Raw genomic sequence first — 20,888 nt, 5'->3', positions numbered from 1 at the left:
GTGGATGTATTGGTTGTATAAATGGGTTGTGCTTGGCAATACTACAGCTATGTATCACACGTGTGTGTGTGTGTGTGTGTGTGTGTGTGTGTGTGTGTGTGTGTGCGTGCGTGCGCGCACGTTCACTTGTGTGTTAGTGAGTTTGTCCAAAATCACCTGTTGACAAATGATTGAAAATGAAATATACCAAATCACAGTGAAAATCAAACCATGTTATAAACATTCCTTTGAGTGTATCATCATTATACTAGTTTCCATGGGGCATAAAATTCAGTTTTATTGTCATTATCACTCAGAAGCAATGCCCATGAGTGTCATGTGTTTACCTTTTTATAATTCCATTAATAATCAACTTAATGTTGCAGTTAAAATAATGACACAAGACCTGAAAATCCTTATATAAAAAAGAACAAAATGGTTATTTATTTTAGTCTGTCCTTCCTTATATAACATATTTTGCATGTTGAAATTACAACAAACTCAAGTGGTCATTAACAGATCCTAGCAAATGGGAAAAAAGCAATAGTAAAATTTAAAAAAAGCTTAGTTGACTACTTACCTAATAACTGTTGGTTATCAAACATTCATACTTCTATTGCTTGTTTACAGTACTTATCTGCAAACTAATTTCTAAATCAAAAACAATGTTTTGGTTAAAAACCAAAAAGTTCAAATTATAGTTGATACAACATTACCATACAATTGCTAACGTTATTCAGTAGACAATATATCAAGTCTAATCTCCTTTGTCAGCTCATATATAGAAGTCCTTTGACAAACTTGTTAATGTTTCAGTGCACAACAGTTAGACTGTTTTACAAAAGACTGAAAGAAACATTGCAATCTCTAAGAATATGTCCCATGAAAGAAACAGAAAGACGCAAGTGCTGGCTTCTGCATCTTTTAACCCTGGAACCCAGCTAGAGTCCTTGACAGTAACCAAAGCTGTGCAATCAAAAAGAGCATCACAAAATAAAGCACATCAACTAAGATGTCCTGGAAGCTAAATAAAGCTGCCATTTTGAGTGTCCAAAACAAAGAAAAGGAACAAAGGCGATACGCTATACTAAAAATATATAATCCTGTCCATTACCACTCTGCCTAAAAATAGCAAAGCTGAAAATACAAAAAAATTCGCAACTTTACTTTTGCACAAAAAAGCAAAAGTGTGTCTGTGTGCTCCGAGAAACCAAGTCTCTGGGACTTTACCACATGTAATAGCTTCTTGTTGTGTCAACTTGTGTAGGCTTGTTCTCCAATGATCCCTCTTTATCCTTCTCGGTGTCTGCCTCCCACAGGTTAATGAGAGGAGGGTAGAGCTCATTCAGGGGGATGGAGGATGTTTTCTGCATGTACTTCTTTAAGGAGTGGTGGTAGTTCTTCCTCTTCCACCTCTTGGCAATGTAAACAGTGATGGAGGCCAGGCTGACAATGGCAAACATTGTTCCCATGACAGCTGCCAGGGCAGTGCTGGTCCCTTGGTCTGAGAGGTCCACAGCAAAGGCTGCATTCTTGGTCGTGACATTGACACAGGACTTCTGTGTCTGCTGGTGGATGTTTGACACGGTGAGGCACACCTCATACTCGGTGGAGGGCTGCAGGTGGGTGAGGTTGTATTCATGAACGTCCACTGGGACCCTGGCAGTGTAGGTAATGTGAGGGTTATCGATCTTCATGGTTGCGGATGACCATTTCAGGTTTGAGGTCATGACATTGGAGTTTACTTTCCAGGACACGAGGATGGAGTGGGATTCTGTCTGCTTGACAGAGATCTTCATGACCTGAACTCCATCCAGTAAGGTCCCATTGACTCGGATGGTGGACACTCGCGTGTCTGCACCCTCTGTGTTTTGGGCCACACAAGTGTACCGGCCCGAGTCTTCCACCTGCACATGTGTGATACGTAGGGTGCCCTCGCTAGTCAGGTGGTACTTGTCAGACAGGGTGTCCACCGTGATCTTGTTCCCCATTGGTGTGACCCAGTAGATCTCAGGTTCAGGCTCGGCCATAGCACGGCAATCCAGGCTAACGGTCATGCCGATATCCAGGTTGAGATGGTTGGGGAAGGTGTCATGGGAGATCATGGGTAGGCACTGCTCGGTGGAGTCCTGCAGAAGAACCTCCCTCACATGCTGACCTCTGAACTCGGGCGGCATGGCACAGAACATGGAGAGGGGCTCCATGAAGCGAATGCTAGTCTTGTTGGAGTTCATCCACTGGATGACACAGTCACAGCGTAGCGGGTTGCTGTGGATACTGATCTCCCGCAGGTTAGGTAGTGATTCCATTGTCTTCTGATAAAGGGCATTCAGTGCGTTGTTGTTCAACATGAGGCTCTCCAAAGATGGGACGTCCCGGAAGGCTTGTCGGTTGATGTAAGAGAGCTTGGGGTTGTTGGTAGCCTCCAGCTTAGTCAGTTCTGGTAGGTTGTCAAGTGCATAACGATCAATTGAGACTAATTCTGCCATGTTGTTGACACCTAGCTCTTTCAGCCGCAACATGTTCCTGAAGTCCCCTTCCTGGATTTTGTGCACAGGGTTTTTGTTCAGATCCAAAAATTTTAAATTGGGAACTTTCTGCAGGGCAAGATGTGGGACCCTGACCAGCTTGTTGTCATAAAAGGAGAGGCTTTCCAAGTTATCAAGTCCCACAAGCGCACTCCCAGGAACATCTGTCAAATCCATTCCAGCCAAAACAAGGCTCCTTAGGTTAACAAGAGGCTTAAAATTTAAGTCCAGAATTCCAATAACTGGGTTTTCCCCAATCATGAGGATCTCAAGGTTGGGAGTAGACTCGAACCAGCGGCTGTCAATGACCTTCAGCTTGTTGGAGTTGAGATGGAGCCGCAGCAGATTCCGCAGTCCAGAGAAGGCATTAGCTGAGATGGAACTGATCTGGTTGTGGTTGATGTAGAGCTCTTGCAGGTTGGAAAGGTCTTGCAGGCAGTAGTCAGGCATCTCAGTGATCTGATTCTCCTCCAGGTGCAGTGTGGTGAGCTGGGACATGTTGACAAGACCCACGTCCCGGATGCTGCTGAAGTTGTTCTGGGACAGGTCCAGCTCAGTCAGGTTGAAGAGCTGCTCCAGCTCCTCATTACTATGGGCAATGTAGTTGCTCTGTAGCAGGAGCACCTGGGTGTCACTGGACAGGTTGCTGGGGATGCGGGTGAGTCGCAGGTCATTGCAGTCCACAGTGGTGGCCTCCCTGTAGGTGGACTGAGGAGTGAACCAGGGCCGGATCTCACACACGCAAAGCTGGGGACACTCAGCACTGCACCCTAAAGACAGTCCTGCCAGGGCAAGCAGCAGCCTCGCCAAACACAGCCGGCCCAGAAGAAAGGAGATGGAAATCCTGCTCGTCATGTTGTCTGTCTGCTTTCTATCCGCAAAGTTGAGGCAGTAGCCAATTACCTTGAAAGTGACTATGAGAGTGTCATCAACCAGAAGTGCTCATTAGTAATTTCCCACAGCAGAACAGCACTTTCACAGTGGGAGAGTGGCTGTGAATGGGTGTGAAGATCAGGTAATGATCCACTGTCGTCTTTCCACTTTCTGCTGTTCTTTCATGTGCTTAACAAGAGGTGATGCTCCTCACTCCAGCCTCAACTGTGGAATGGACCTGAAATACCGAGATACATATCAGATTAGAGATTCAAGAGTGGCACACTAGATATATGCATAATTATGGTAGGCAGTAATGCAAAACATGAAACTCCAATACAGACAAAGAAACAACATTAGACAGAGAGAGAGAGAGAGGGGGGGGGGGGCAGAGCGCGAGGGAGGGAGCGGAGAGAGAGAGAGAGAGAGAGAGAGAGAGCGAGCAAAAATCTGTTTAGCTAAATATTGTATTTCAAATATAATGCTCAAGTAAAGGTGATTACAAGAAAAATAAATGCAAACAATGGGAGTTAAATATAAAACATACAGGAGTGAGTAAAAAAAGACTGGTATATGCACGCTCACTGGTTAACTTAATACAATGCTAAATCTACTGATTATCATGCACACAAAATGCAAAATGTATCGGAGAGAGATCAAATTTCAGATTATCCAACAGGCTTGTGAAATGGCAGATGCATTAGAAGCTTTATCATTTTAAATTTATTCAAAGTCAAATTAATCTGCATCCACTCAAACTCATTTTGATGAAGGATCTTCAGTAATCTGAGTTTTGAATAGGTCTACTAGTGAGTTCCTGAATTATTAAACAATAGTTCAAAGAACAGTTTATTTTTAACCTTGAGGACCAGTATGTTCTCCACATGTGGATGAATGTAAAAAAAATATTGGCCTATAGTGGGAAAAAAAGCTATTTTGAATGTGTTTACGAAATGGAAAAACAACAACTATGCTAATATTTTTCATTAGACATATGTTTGTCCAAAGGCTTTCATACATGTAGACATACATCAGGAGATGTACACATTGATAAAAACTATACATGAATAATTTACTCCAATACACTATTAAATAATTTTCTAAACTAAATAAATAAATGGGGAATTTAATCTGACTAAAATTTGATGACAGTGATTTATAAATACCAATTATAAATAATAAAAATACATTTTTCACTGAAGCTTATGGGGCGTTCCTAAGCACAGTCTTTCAAGAGTGTGACTGAAGGGCACAATTATACTAAGAGCTATACACCCAAAACATGCTGGATATAAACTGATGTAAAATATTGGTGCTGCATAAAAATTTCGACTGTTTTCTCTCTCTCTCTGTCTCGAACTAGAATGCCTGGAATGGTTAAACAACTAAGAACCACAGCTTTTGGTTTTATGTTCAACACACTATTCTTTATGGAAGACATTAAGCAACTATCCTGAACATTCTGAACATAAAAAATGCAAGGCATACTAATATTTCTTATTTAAAAGAAAATAATTCTCTGTTTCAACACAACAAAGTATTCCTGTTTATTATCGCCATCACTGCAATGGTTGTTCCTGGTTATGAAGTAGAGATCAGTGCAGTGCCAGGTTGCATTTAGGACACCCAACTGGTTGAGTGATTGTACCAGAATGACAAAAAGGTTTGTTTATGACTTTCCTGGGAGCAGGAGAGCAAGGAAGAGAAGGGAGGAGGAGCGATGCTTAAGAGTTAAATTATAATGAGCCTGCTGATTTTTGGGGACTAATTTGACATGCCTGACAGGGCAGAAAAAATCTCCCAAATACTTTGTGCTTCTGTGGCATTAAATTGGAATTCATTTCCATTGTCTGTCTTTTAATGAGCTTTTAAGCTGCCTGAAACTATTAAACAGGTAAAAGAAAAGCCTCATCCACTGCCATTTTCATTTTTGTTGCATTGCATCAGCGAAATGTTTTGATTTAGAGAATACGCAAAAACTTAGGCCACATCGTCAAAAAAAAGAGCATATGTTTACATTTTCCAGTGCCACAAGTTGTCCTTGAAAAAAGCTACAACTTTTCCAGCCTTTTATCTTACACTGAATACAATCTGAAATTGGTGTCAGTAACCCAATTGTAAAGACAAATACAGTTGGGTTACTAAAACCTCTATAATCACAGAGGTTGATCACTGTATAATACCAGGCCCTGATCTGTCTCCAGTAATACCACTTATTCTCTCATCCAGCATCAAAGAATCCAGAACCCAGCCCTTCTCCTGTAGCGTCTCTTTTTAAAATCCATACAATCTATTCCATTTCTGAATTTTGACCACCATGTTTTCAACACCACAAATAACTGCCAATGGTAGCAGTGATTTATTGCTTATCTTTTTGCAGGATATGACACTCAAATACCTGTGTAATTTGTAAAAATACAAGTTTGTTTTTCTAACTGCATTACAACATGGGGGCTGCATTGCATTTTTAAGTACAAATAGACTACGCTTCAAAAATCGGGTATGTATAGCCTACAGTTTGCAATAGGCTTTACAAGTGGATAACTGTGTAAAAAGTATACTACAGGTTGTAATTTATAAGCTGCCAATAGAAACCAACCACCTCTACTTCGTCCTTGGCATCCACCGTCGCCGCTAATCCTCGATAGCCGCCCACCACTCTGACACATTTTTGACATTTTTGAAATCACACTGTCATTCTTGGAAAATGACATAAACCAGGCTGTAGCCTGGGATGTCGGAACTACAGGGTTCGGTCTGCTGTCAACTACCGATAGACAGCTGAGATCAAGCCAAAAATTTTTATGCATTAAACTCAATGCTGATCTGGTAAAATTTGATGATATTGTTTTCTAAAAACCTTGGGATAATTAAGAAAACTATGATAATTATGAAGCGCCCATCTTCTAATCTTCACGTGATTTAATATAAAACAAAATTCAATATGTGTACTGCTGTATTAAGAAAATGAACTTCACATTTTCAGGGAAATTCTCAATTTTTTAAAGACAATAGGTCAGGGATGTGGAAAAGAGCCTGAAATGAAGTCAAGGATTAGAGGCGTTATTGAGTAACGCAGTCCTGGGCTGACTGGGAAAGCACAAAACTGCAACCATGACAGAGCTTTGACATACTGCACTGGCATTGGTCTGCTTGTACTGCACACGCTCACCATCAATATCAGCTCAAGTAATATGGTAATAAATTAGGGTTATCAAAATTACTGTGTGAGGGGAAAAAAGTGCTGACTGATGTAGATCTGGAGACCCAGTACTCTTTGGGGAAGAACCACACATGAGCAGGGCTTTGGAAAGTACAGCTGCTGCGCCAGATGGTGTTCATGTGTGCCCCATCATGGGGGAAGAGGTGCATTAAGACCTGTATCAAGGGGCAGAAAATCTCCAAAATAGTCCTTCATCGGTCTCTGTAATAGAGCCTGACACCTCCACCGTCTGTGACCCAGTCATTGGCCTGTTTATTAACTTGAGTGTGTTTGCTGGATGAAAGCATGTTCTAGAAGCCATGTTTTTTGTAATAAACATCCCCTCGTTTCGCAAAAGTTTCAGTGCAAGAACATGAACCTTACTTGACAAAAACTTCACAAACTGGCTTGGGCACAGAAATAATAAATTTCAATATCTTTTCAGTTGTCAAGGCTTCATAAAAGGAAGGCAAATCAAGCTCTTTAAGGTGATCTGTTGAATAACGTACCTCATGTCTCCTCTGCATAGCACTGTTTTCTGGTTTTTACTTGTGTTCTAATTGTATAACACAATAAATCTCATTGATTACCAGGGGAATTTTTAATGGATCCTAAAAACTTGTATAGAAATGATGTGCTTTGTGAAATAACTATGCTAACTGCTTATTGAATTTTTTTCCCTCCCCATCTCAATCATAGAGGCAAATTTACATATTCTAATTGTCGAATGAGTGAGAAGTCCAGAGGTGATGCATTATGCGCACTTACAGTACATTGCCAGATAGGCCTAATCTACCAGGCAACAAGGAAACACATTTAAAATCTGTAACAAGGAATTGAAAACCGGTGAGACATGATTACGGAAGGCATTGCAGTTTGTACAGATAAGGGTTCTAATGAGCTTCACAAAAATCAATTAGGAGTTTGAGGCCCTCAGCTGTGACTGTACCAACCCCAGTTCTTTTTGGAGTGGCTGGTAATTGTCACTTAATTCAAATGAGATCAGGGGGAAGTCCCATGATAGCAATAGCTGGGGGCTGTACAAAATATGTCCCATGCTTGCAGACAGGATATCCCACAAAGAGAAACATGGACTTTAATAGGTGGTGCAAAGAAATCTGCCTGTTTTCTGGCTTTGTAAAGGCGGGTGTGCAGCTTGGTTCTGAAACTTGTGGTGGCGAAAGATAGTCTTATGCTTGAAATTTAGAATACCCTTTTTAAAAAGAACAGAACTGATTTACAGACTACATCAGTGCTGCAGAGCTCTCCGCACTGAAGGAGCACATTCAACCTATTGATGCTGAGGGAACACAAAGGCAAGCTGATGAATATAACATCCACCGCCTGCCATCAAACTAAGATGCCATTCAAGAAACGAGGCAGTACTAACAAGGCTTTGAATACCAAGATGACCTATAATGCCACAGTATCATCACTGGAATGCATTCCATGTGTGTAATGGAACACTTTCTGTAACAGCAGTATTTTCTTCATGACCACAAGGAATCTATGAATAGAATGTGTACCCAACAGTTTCACAACTATTCAAAATGATTAGGTGCACACACTCCCAGAAAGACAGAAAATAACAAAAAAACACGTCACTAAAATGCATATCATGTCACACATTACAAGACGCAAGGAACATATTTAGGACGTACAGTTCTTTTGGTGTAAAAACACTGCTAAGGCTGTGATATTGTTATGCAGGTCACAGTGGCTCCTATGAAATTGGAGACACCTGGGAAATATTGATATAAAATTAGCATAAAACATGAGCAAGAAAAACAAAATGAGTCATTTGCTTTATTTCAATGCATAACGTTATTCACTGCCTTGGCTGTTTAAATGTAATCAAGACTTCAGCAGCCAAGTGCATTACAGATATATGTTCAGTATCAAACGTCATTACCACTTCCTGCTTCATTAGCTGCTGTACATTGATGGGACACTTTGTCCTCTGTACTACAGGAAAATCTGCCCACACCAGCAAAAAACCACAGCCTCTTCTGTACTCCAATAATCTGATCTGGGATTAAATTGGGGACAGCCATAAAGGCATTTCATAATTGCTTAACCCTCAGTTGCAGTGAAAAAAAAAGACCTTAACTGTCAGTAAAATGTCATGCTAACACATATCAATCCTAATACAGTATCTATTATGATTGTATTTCACCGACATAGGATAGATACTGAAAAATATGTTTCAGCCATTTACAGAAAATTTAGGTGTGATTTATGTACCAACCTGCCCTGACAAGGATAGAACATTTAGGTCTACTCCCCTTAAGTAAGTATACATATTCTAAAATATAGCCTACACATAAAACCAGTGGTTTGATTTCTCTCCTGTTACCTATTCATCTCAATACATGACATAATTTAACATAACAAAGAATAGCAGCAGGGTTTGATTGACAGTTCCTCCACTTTTACTGCTTACCTGCAGCTGTTATTTATAGACACTCCAAATATAAAAAAGATGGATGTGTTAGTTCTGATCAGGAGACTGTAAAATGCTAGACCATCTCATTCTCTTTCTCTCTCTCCCTTGTGGTTACTTTTCACTTGTACTTCTACTGGAGTGCCTGAGGTAAATGGGGTAAAATACCAGGATTATGGGTACACTCTCAGTAAAAAATGTCTAAAAAATTGCCAAAGAAAAGGGTAGGCTTGTCACTGAAGTGGTACCTACCTGGCCATGGGTTTAATAATTCATTTGTACCTTTTTACTAGCAAAATGTACTTATTAATACCCAAATAGCTTTATTGTACCTTCCAGGGTATATTTAGAAATATGTACTGTTATTTCTGAACGTATATAACACCTTTGTCCCAAACCAACAGTCCAGGACTCAAACCACAACTGTACCAAATGGCAGCCATGTGTGTTTCCATATATCACAGTATAAACTATATTACAGCATATAAGGTTCAGTCTTGTTTTTATATTTTAAAATATAATATGTCTGGTTATGAAAGTAGTGTTCTCTGAAACACTAAATATGAATCAGTAACAATCAAAGTCTTTCGAAAACAAGGTTTAAACATCTGTAGTTTTTTTTTTTTTTTTCAGTTTTTCAAGTTATTTTTCATTTATGTGCTTTATATATGGTAGACGTGGATTACGATATTATAAAATACTGCATAGCATGACAAAGTGGAGCAATGTGAGATACATGCCTTTCACAGGCATTATCAAATGCATTAAGAAAAAATCAACTCAGCGATACACTGATGCATCAAAAACTCAATCAGAGAATAAAATACAAATGTTTTCCTTTTGCACTTTGAAACTGGTGGCCATGTGTCAATGTGCTCAGACTCAGCCCAGCTCTATTTTATCCATATCAATAGGTTTTTAGTGCTCATTTCCCCCTATTAAGGTTAATCTCAGATTTCACTCTTAAATAACAACAAAGCAACATGCATTAAGAGGGATTAAATTCCACTGATTTTAATTTCAACTCGGAATTGTGTATTGTAAGCAACGGATTAACCAAACTCTTAAAACTGCAAACTAACATCAGGATCTATGGTTTAATATGAAATGTGCTATCCACCATGCCCAGGAAAAAAGTTAAATTCCATCACTAGATGTAAACATGGCAAGGGATTTATTTCTCCACTGTAAAGATAGTTTGATTGCTTCTGTGAACAAATGTACAAGTTAATGACTGGAAATGAGGCAGAGCGTTGTGTGGTATGAAAGAAATCTGCACTATGTAATCAAAGAATGAGGTATTGTAAATGCTACAAAGCTTTTAAGGCATCCACTGTACAGTCCACCAAGTCTCTCCCAGGGAACTTTGACCTCCAAGACAGGAGTTTGCATCAGAAGAGCAACGTGAGATGCTTACAAACTGATTGCTTCATACTTCACAAAACTTCACATAACACAACCCCAACATAAACACAGGCTGTAGCACAGGAAAAGCAAGCAACACAGAGAATCCAACGCAACAAAAACATTGGCTGAGTTCCCGAAAGGGATATGCATGCAAAATGAACTGCAATGCAATAAATCAACCAGGATAAAAGCCAAATTTCCTCCTCAGTCTCACACACCCTAATTTGTCAGAAATATATCTTCTTAACGCTGCTCTGTGCCTATTCGCTGCAGTGGATATTAGCCTGTTCTTTTTTCACCTCTGCGCATGTCTGCTCACCCCAGATCTCCCCCGCAGCTCTTTAATCAAACCTGACGGCAGAGCAAATCGCTGTGTTCATGCTAGGCCATAAAACTCAAACACCTGGTGTTCGGACGCTGTAAACTGTCAGTTTGGGGTGGAAAACGGGCTCTCCGGTTCCACCGCCGCATCCTGCTTGACCATTATCCCAGTGGGGTACCTTGCGCAAGCCACAATATGGCCTTCATATATGCCCAAAGGAAAGGAGCATAAAATCGCTCTTCAGTGGGCAAACCAGCAGCTAAATAATTGCTGAGCAATAATGCAGCATTCTCAATGATTTACGTTATGAGTGCTGGAAGTGGGAGGGCTTTTTTAGATAGCCTTTCATGAACTATGAATAGATTATGAGCACATGCTAATGGGCAGTCTATGCAAAGGGATAAAAATGGTAATAACAATATACAGTGCCCTATAATTGCTCAGCCAGTGCAGAAAATTCACTGTTCAGAAAATGAGTTGCTTGCATGCAAAGGCAAGCATGGTTTATACATTCGTAAAAGGTAGCAGTTATAATTTACCATTTATCTCTTACAATTTATCATTTTAAGTGTCTCAGGTGAATCCTGAACTATGCATACTCCAGCAACTGGATGGAGACAGTATGGCTGACCTTATAAAAACAGACTATAACATAGTACTGTATACTATAAATTACTAAATGTATTTTACATCCCTGACTCACTGAGTCAGGCCATTTCATGTAGTCTTACTGTACTCTTCATTTCAAATTTTATGCATATTTTCCTCCATTCAAAAATACATCTGGCATCAGACAGTTATCTAAGCCAAAGCTTCACAATTTTCATGTAAATCTGGGAGAGGTAGCCACCCATATGTGGTGGTAAGCATTTGTAAAAATGGCACGCGTGGTGAGCCTTATGGCCAAAGCGTGGGTGAAAACAAACAAAATATTTAGCTGTAACATTAATACCATTCAAGACTTTCTTTGCAGCAGTCATCTGCGGTTATATTTACTGTCTGACACTTCACAGAATCCTCTCACTAAGGCCTCACAGCTCCTGGTAACCACACGGAGGTTCATAACAAACCAGGGCTTTCCTCTGGAAAAACTCTTATCCTGAGCTTAACCCTCATCACACGGGATATCTCTGACTTTAGCCTCTGACACACTGAAGCTGACAATAAAACATAGCACTACATAAATGCTTTCCAAGCAATGCTTTTTGGGAAAAGGAAAAAATATACCTATTGTACCAATGTTATCGAAGGTAATTCCCATGAATTCTAGCCTAGTTTGTCAGAAGAGATACAGTAGCACATTCAGATTGAATGATTGCTATGCACAGGACATCATTAAGTTAATGTGAACTGGCATCAAATCCAAGTGAATGGGTCGGGAAAATGTATGCTACTCCAGGCACTAGCATTATCCTTATGTTAGTTCAGAATGAAATCTACAGAAATATCCCAGTGTCACTAGCCACAATTAGTGTGGCGTCATTCATGGCAAACATTCATGTCATAAAAATTGTCAACAGGCAGTTCATTTTTCACTGGGCTAATAGTTCTGGAGCAGCATAAACTATACCTCATGTCCTTTTAAGCATTTATGTTTCCAATCTAGGTTAAATGCAGGCAATCCAAACAACGAGAGGTGACGATGATTAAATTCTTTCACTGAATCTAAAGTATACGGGGAATGACCTGAACTTGGACACTTCCCAGTCTGGCATTACAGTGCCAACAGAAATCAGTCAAAAAGGCATTTTCCTTTGTCTAACACAGTTAGGTGCTTTCTGGAATGTCATCAGCAATAATGACTATATGTAATGGATTCATAGATAAACACCACGTGTCAGTGTGACAGACTAAACTGGGCCCTACACATATACACATATCACACATACATGTACACATATCATGTACACATACACATATCATGTAACGCATGATAAAGAAAAGTGTAAAACTCAGGAATTAGGAAGTAAGGACATCCCCAATGCACTGTTACCTACAAACCATGTACAATAATGTGCAATATGGTTGGCTTCAACCACCTCAGCATGCATCACACTTCACCCGTGAATTTCACAAACACAGCACAGAGCTGCAGGTAAACACAGATGATGTAATCTTTCCCCAGGGCTCCTGCTTATTAAAGCTGGTGCAGGAAGGTTCCTAAGGAGGCAGAATGGGTTACGCTTATGAGGGCAAGCACAAAAACACAGAGGGCCACGATGAAAGGGCACTGACAGAGTACATTTCTGTATGGCTAAAGGGAGCAGGTAAAGAGAAGTCTGAAGGAGTTGGTGGCAGTGGGGGCTGGCAGTTCATTAGTAGGAGATGGGGGAGAGTGACAGGGGAGCGCAGTACTAGTCCCTGTTCTCTTTCATCACCCACTTCCTTCACCCTCCATACAGAACCGCATTAAGCTTAGTAGGTTACAGCATGTCAAAATTCTGTATCGAAATATATAACTCACAGGTTTAAGCTATTTGCAGTAACATCCGTAAGTAAAAACTTGCAAACAAAATGAATTTGACTATAAAGTACAGAACATGATGACGTGACTCCAGCATTTAAATTGAATTGGGCAGTCTTTTGTATAATATTGTTCATACTGCAGGCAAAGGCCCCGTACTTAGAACTGAATACAGACACGATGGGGCACAATGTCATTCAAAAATACACAAGAAGCACTGAATGAAATTGATTCCTAAATGCATACCGTATATTTTTATCACGGCGTAAGCAGGTAAAATTCAGTGAATGCTACAGTTTATTGATGCTAGAAGCATTCAGAATCGTGTTTTGTCATCTTGTGTGAGCAGTGAGCAGGCAGAACTGTCATCTGATTCCAAGACTGATGTAAGCTAAACTGCAAATCTTTTGCTTGTAAATCTGAGCCTTTGTTTGAAGCACAACTGTGCCATTCAATAGAGAACTTGATTGCTATCACAGTAAAAGTGGGTTTCTTTCATATTTTAGTGTTTATTGTGCTTGCAGCCCATCCAAACAAAAGTGAAATAAATGTGATCTATAGCCACTTGTATTGGTAGGGAAATAATGCTGAATGATTTATTCTTCTTTGAATAAAGTCTTTTTATGACTGAGTGTATCTAGTCAGAAGAAGTGCTACTGAAATGTGTATAAGTCACCTTAAGACGTGACAGAGTGGAATAAACAATATCCAGGTCCCTGCCCCAAGGTGAGGGAGGGTGAGATCGCGCTGTGCCTAAGCAGAGCCCAGGGGCTGGACTTGGAACACTCTGAGCAGAACGAGGACTCTCCCTGGTGATCCACACACCACACCAAACCCTACAGCTTATATTCTGAGGAAGTCTTCATAGCTTATATCAACAACAGGACGAGATACTGTGGTGCTAAGGGAGGTCAGAACCAGGTCAAAATGAAATCACAAATGCTTGTTCATAATTGTTGAATATAGGGATACCCTAACCTACTCCAGTCATTTTCACAGGGATATGACTGCCTGAGATTTTAATGTGATCAGAATTAGTGATGCTCAGTAATTGCAGCCTTCCCCAATCAGGCTCTCTCAGTTGGTTCAAACTGATAAACATCAATAAGCATATTCATTAATATATGAGTAAGTACCCAGTAAGGAACTTTTTTGGGCAAGTACAGTAATGATGTTATCACTGATGAAAATTTGAACCTTGATTCTCATTGAAGTCACAGACTTCTATTTATTTAAAAAAATATATCAAGAGAAATTAAATACTGAGTGGAATTAAATCAAATGACAGTCGATGTCAAATCATTGAAGCCAACTATTCAAAGTGAAGCATTTCAGTTAATATGTGAACTGTTGAGCTATCATGCCCCATAGCTTACAAACTACAGTACTAGGTTTTGACAGGCAGACTAGCTTACCATATTGCACTGTATGCATTTCAGCTGGATACACAGTGTATCCAAACACCCAAGGATTAGCTTGTCTCGTAAAAAGTCAGCTTAAATTAATACTCAATTTGGCAGGCACTAGTTCTCTCATTTTCCCAGCTGAGGACATAATGTTTGGTTTTGCATATGTCCACTGAATAAAAGCTGTAGATTATAATTCAATTCTGATGGATACTGCAAATGATCTATTTATCTAGCTAACATAAACTTCTGTAAGAATATTAGCCCTGTTATTATCAAATAAATCTAATAATGAAGGTGGCGTGCCTCCATGAAAAATAAATACTAAGAAATGCAATAGTTGCATAATAAGTGCAAATTAAACAGTACTTTTATTATACCATTATAGTAATTATTTTGTTTTACTAACAGTACATACAGATTAAGGTGCTATTGTGAACATTTTTCTTGTCCTATAAAACAAACTGGTACAGAATCAAAAGTATATTTCACCCTCTGATTTTTAGGAAAGGAATCCCCTTTTTATGAATTTCTTCCGTATTGTACTTTTAGCATCAAATGAAATTAAATTCATTCAGCAGACACTTAATGACAATATGAGAGAAGAATAAGTGCATTCATTTAACATGAGCAATAGCGAGGAGACCTGTCTAACAATGTTCACAGACCAGTGTGACATCACTAAAGCACTAGTGGAAGTTAACTATGCCAATAAATTAGCCGCTTACAACAATCTTTCAAGGAAATTTTGTTTCTGAGAGAGGTTAATCTTTCCTCAACATTTATGTCTTCCTAAATTCCTTTCAGAGAAATCTCTTCATATTTATTTTAGTCGTAACTGCAGAGGCCAGAATTTTGAAACTGATTTTAGCATATTTATTACTTTTAAAATTTTGCATTAAGATTGCATCCAACATAAAGTATTGTACAGGTATTGTCCACTTTTTTGAGCTGACATATTCTATAACTGAACTAGAGATATGTTTCGGTGAAATAGGCTATTACTGCCTGTAATGAGAAGAATATTAGGTTTTACATTTGTGAAACATAACCTTGCCCTGATCTCTAGAAAATTAAAAAAGAATGGGCTGGCAAACGCGTACCACAACAAGGAAATTTGGTTTAATTGATACATAACAGCACATTTTGTGAAGTATAATTCATTTGACCACTATCGTTTAGTCCTTTCTCTTGGTATAAATTGTCAACAGTGTTCCTGCGTCTGGAACTGCTCAACAGGCTTGCATTCATCTGGTTGCCTTGGAGACGGGCTACACCACTGGTGCGCCTGTTTCATACCCAAATGAGGGGACAGCTGTGTAGACCCCTTGTCTGTTAGGGTGGGATAATGGGTGTAAACAAGGGCCACATTCCTAGTGCATCCTTTCCAGCACCAGTCCATGCCCTGTGCACACAGTGTGCTTCTCCTATTCTATCTCACAGGCTGATTTTTCCCGAAGTATAAACAAATGTAAATAAAGACCAACCCCTCAATGTTAACATTAGATCAGACTTCCCACAACCTGTCATGAGGAGTTGAGTTGAGGAGCTGTGTTGATATACAGCCAAATTACAGGGAGTCAAAGCTTTCTTGATAATAAACACCCAAGGCTGTAATTTCACAGCAACAAATGGCTGTCGTTGCACAGCGGGTAACTTTTTTTTTGACAATTTCTTCATTAACATAATTTATGCTTTTGGCATGTCCATCAAGCTTTTATGTGGTTTTCAGGATTTCAGGGTTTTTTTAAACAATAAAATATAAAATTATGCTTCATAACTGAGTTGCCAAAAATAATGATAAACGATGAATGATTTTGGTCAAAGCAACTCATCCTAAAAAACAAGTAATTTCACGGATTCAATGGTTACATGTTGTTTTGTTGTTAAACTACTTAATAATCACATTCCACTTTTTTAAATATTGCCCTTAACTGATGCACACACAAAACAAAAAGACACTTATTCAACAATGTGTACACTGTACATATAGGGCACATAATAATACATTTATTTTTGGGAGAGATGCCCAACAAATAATCACTACAAAACAATTTGACATTCAAAACACATCTGACACACAGAGTAATGCAGTGGTTGTGAAACTTGTCAGCTTTTGTAGCAGACTGACAGAGATTGAGAGGGAGCATGCACACCAGATCTGACTGAGTGACACCCTATTCCTCATCCATTAGTATGCAGGGGTGTTCCTGTGCATCAAGGAGATCTTTCATTCTGCTGGCACACTGAGTCAAAGGTGCAAAATCTAGAAGTGGAATTGAATGCACTCATTCATTCAGAGGGTTTGACTTGCTAAAGAGTATCAAAGCCTGTGTCTTCTCAGAGACCCTGTCTGGTCGAAAAAATTTTTTTATCTAAAATAGAATAAAAAAATACTGCTAAACTATTTTTCACCAATACAGAAATGTGGCTTGAAAAGAATTCAATAAAAAAGAGGCTTTGTTTTAGTAGTCTACTGTGCATAAAATATTCCTTTGAAGCTCCATGTGTTTGTAAAACATGAGTGCTTTTAGTGACAGCTGCAACTGTGGCAGCAATATTGACTTCTATTTCATCTTGGGATTTATATTTTCCTTTTTGCAGGTATTTTTTGTCAGAGTGGCTCTAAAATAAATAAATAAATCAACAGAACATATGCTAGCTTGTACTTCAATGATCCCTGTAATTATGTTCAATGCTACTGGAGAGCACTTAAGGTAGTCGCACAGGTGGGCTGGTACATTTTTTTTTTAATGTTATATATATTAGAACAAAATACAAATAATGTTGTCTTAAGTACTTTTTTAAAAGTTATGGTTTATTGAAGTATAAAGCAGATTGCTTTTTGCCAATGCACTGTTTTCGCCAAATGTTTTTATAGAATCCCAGAAAATTCCAGAAAAGCCACATGATTGCCAATATAAACATTCAAAAGAAGCAAGAGCATAACGACAAGGCACACTGACAGTAAAACATTCCATTTAACATGAAATTCAGCATCTGCCATGATGCAATCTATTGCCAAACTGCCGTACAGATCTGATGTATCTGGTCTGTATGTTATTCTGGTGATATATGGCATGGGGACAAGACAAGCAAAGTGCAACATTAGCACGACCACAGTGTTCCTACTTGCCATTTGAGGTCTGATGGTACCATCTTCACAATGGCCTGGGTACTTCTTGATGACCTGTGACATGCCTCACACATTATCAACACAATAAAGTTTATTTTACAGGTTACCAGTTTGGAATTAGCTGAACAAGAGAGTGACGTGCTTGTACTGACACTTCTGTGAGAAAACAACAGGAGGCAGAACTGAAGCTCTGCTTTCCATACATATATACATATACACTCAATGTAAGGTTAGTCTTGGTCCTAAAGTTTAATCATGACTCCAGATTTAAAAGCTGGAGGGTGTCTTGAGAACCAAAGGAACACAAAGCCAGACCTCTGGACCAAGCACCATCTTGCAATGTTTCTGTCCCTCCCCCCACTACATTGCCAGTCTTGAGAGTTTAATTTGTCTTTGTCACCATTCACACAGTTTCTGAAGAAAATCTCTGCCCTGCAGCATAATGAACAGATGTTCCAGCCAAGTTTGGAACACACCGATAAATATACAACATCAGCTTTTATTCTTCAAGCATGCACATGTAAGGTGTCACCTAGGCACCTTGGCTTCATCTATGTTTACTTCATTTTATTGCCAAATAACTAGTTATCTCTGAATATTGCAAGTGGGGTGACTGAATTGCTGATTATAACATATGAAACAAATAAGGATTTCATTATTTAACAAAGATGAATCCAGAACTCAGTTACATTACTTTTAGGTTTTGTGTGTATCCTCAAGGTAAATTAAATATTATCCATCGGACAAAACCAATCAAGAACTACGACAGACAACGTTCTGCCCAAATGTCCAGTTTCCCAACTATCACTGCACTTTATGACCACAACATGAGGCTTTGGCAACTTGTTGAGGTTCATGACCCTGATGTTGCACAGAAAAATGTGCCCATGACAATATTCAAACAATTTAATTTAATGAACGGCAAAAAAAAATCTTGCACGAAACAACACAGGTGGCTTCCTCTTCCCTGAGCTTCATGCGCAACAGCTGCAAAAACAGGGACGGGAAACTATAGGTGACCCAAAACAATGCGGCTCATTCTCTCCCACACCCCACCCTATGTCCCCCACTTTTTTCTTCTCACTTCTGAACTATTGTCTTGTTTCTTTCTTCGTAAACTCTTTGTCTGTTCGAATTCCTTCGAATGAATGGAGGGGTTGAGACATCTGGCAGGACGATTGCACATTTTAATGCAAATCGGATTTTATCTGGTCACACAATACGCACATGGACGTGGTAGAACCGCGCACGGACTATGCTTGCTTCATCTGTGGTCTCTGCAGCATCAAGTCATATCACTATAGCGAATCAAAGTTTGTACGTTTGTACTTTTAAAATATTCAATAGCTTAATTCTATTTATTCTTTTAAATGTAAACTGATAAAGACATCAGCAGTGTTACATATCGATACTGTATCTATTTCCACAACCAAAATCATTTCCATATCTGAAGCAAAGTAGCAAATATCAGCGACCTATTTTGAACTTCGCGTATTTGTTCAAAGGTGCGTTTGGTGGTTTCAACAAATTCCATTCACAGATCGCCACAGTACACTTCGATATGTCTAACAAATCTGTAATATTAGTGTTACTTCTGGGGGAAGAAAAATTGACGTTTAGTGTCAGGAATATGTCATAATGTCATTGCCAAAACGTACACTGCGCATAAAACGATCGCGTGGGAATATAAGGCACAGGACTGACACAACTGTGCAGACATAACACGTCTGCGGGTATGGTGAGCTCAAATATATTGCCGTTTCATTATTCAATGTTTTGCAGGTTATGGTCAATAAATTAAAAAGGCAACAGGGAAAGGATGAAATTGGTGACAGACCAAAGACTGAAGACATGAATGCGCATCATATTGCCCTTGCTTACCTAGTAGTACATTGTTCTACTCCGTCCTTCCGAAATACCCGAAGCTAGCAACGCTCAGCTAGAGAAAACAGTAATCGCGACGATTATGAACTATCACATATAAATGCCGTTAAGTCGAGGCAAAAAATAAAGATGTTTTCAAAGATCTTCTACACCAAATGAGATACGAAAGAAACAACACCTTTCTTCAAACACAGCCGCATTTTATTTTAGCTATGTTCACTGCGAGGGTGACAACCCAACACAGGGCGAAGCATGTGCATTACTCAACAGATATACTGCAGTCAAGTAGTAAGCATAAAGTCCAAGTGGGGGAAACAGTTGCATCCTTGCATTCTGAAATCGCGTTTAAATAGCTTAATGCACTGCAGTTTAAAACAGTTTGATTGACGAAATCCGAGTAGGATTATACTAAAACTATAGATTTTCCAGAACAAAAAAAATGCACTATTAGATTCACTAGTACTAGATAGTTGGCTAACAAATGTATTAATTGCAAAGCAGTCAATTTACTGATACCAAATAGTAGAGGGGTAGCCTATATGCTGCTCACCTTGTTAGCATGACAACCTTCTCTTCACAGTAGCATCGATAAGTGCTCCTCCACACTTGATAGGTTTGGTGGAAGATGCGGTGCGCAGGAAGAAATTGAACCTTTGCTCAATTGCTGATAGCACAATGAAACGATGATACGTAGGCTACATTACATACCTATGAATTACAATAATCCAGAAAAAGATATGTTTACATTCACAAACGTATTGGTAGAATTTGACCGTGCATTTGAGGTACGTAAACCCAGTGAGAGTGGACCGCCAGTTGAAGAAATCCTATCTCGCCACCGGCAATCCGCCCACTGAATACCAGCGGCTGTATGAAATGCTTCAGCTTGTGCAGCGCCGCGGAGTTCACAAAATATGAAGGGAGCACCTGGCGTTGTCCAGGCGAGTCAACTGATTCCAGGCACGCGATTGGTTGCAAGCTAGTGCCTGTCAATCGTGGGTAAGGAAGGCACCATCTGTTCGGAGTTTGTGATGGAAACAAAGGCAATGGGATATAAGGACGGACTGATGAGGAATCGCGAGGGGGTTGGGGTTGGGGATAATTTTGTGGGAACGGTTAATACCCCGAAGGGATTCTGTGCCTGTACTTTTTTTTATTTTTAAAATTTGGTTGCTCTCATCAATAAGTCAGAGTTTACAGTGTTTTGCCAACTCTATTGACAACTATGCAAAACCTGGAATGTG

The 20,888-nt window shown here is 39.4% G+C and overlaps 1 protein-coding gene across 2 annotated transcripts; it reads right to left on the bottom strand.

Moving 5' to 3' along the window:
- Window positions 1-255: 255 nt before the first annotated feature.
- On the bottom strand, window positions 256-20,554 carry LOC118208731 (leucine-rich repeat neuronal protein 1). Of its 2 annotated transcripts, none has more exons than XM_035383661.1 (2): window positions 20,195-20,554; window positions 256-3,618 (listed from the first exon to the last, which is right to left on the bottom strand). In XM_035383661.1, exon 2 carries the CDS (start codon window positions 3,360-3,362, stop codon window positions 1,206-1,208), a length of 2,157 nt encoding a protein of 718 aa, XP_035239552.1. In that variant the 5' UTR covers window positions 3,363-3,618; window positions 20,195-20,554; the 3' UTR covers window positions 256-1,205. The 2 variants fall into 2 exon arrangements, with proteins under 2 accessions (XP_035239552.1, XP_035239553.1); XM_035383662.1 differs by lacking the exon at window positions 20,195-20,554 and adding an exon at window positions 19,642-19,869.
- Between the last annotated feature and the right edge of the window lie 334 nt (window positions 20,555-20,888).

The sequence above is a fragment of the Anguilla anguilla genome, chromosome 11, assembly GCF_013347855.1.
Source record: "Anguilla anguilla isolate fAngAng1 chromosome 11, fAngAng1.pri, whole genome shotgun sequence".
Taxonomy (NCBI): Eukaryota; Metazoa; Chordata; class Actinopteri; order Anguilliformes; family Anguillidae; genus Anguilla; species Anguilla anguilla.
The sequence above is the reverse complement of the archived record's forward strand: the minus strand, read 5'-3'. Positions and strand labels throughout refer to the sequence as shown.

Excerpts from the sequence above, each read along its gene's own strand:
- LOC118208731 (XM_035383661.1), bottom strand. The coding sequence starts at position 3,362 with ATGACGAGCAGGATTTCCATCTCCTTTCTTCTGGGCCGGCTGTGTTTG.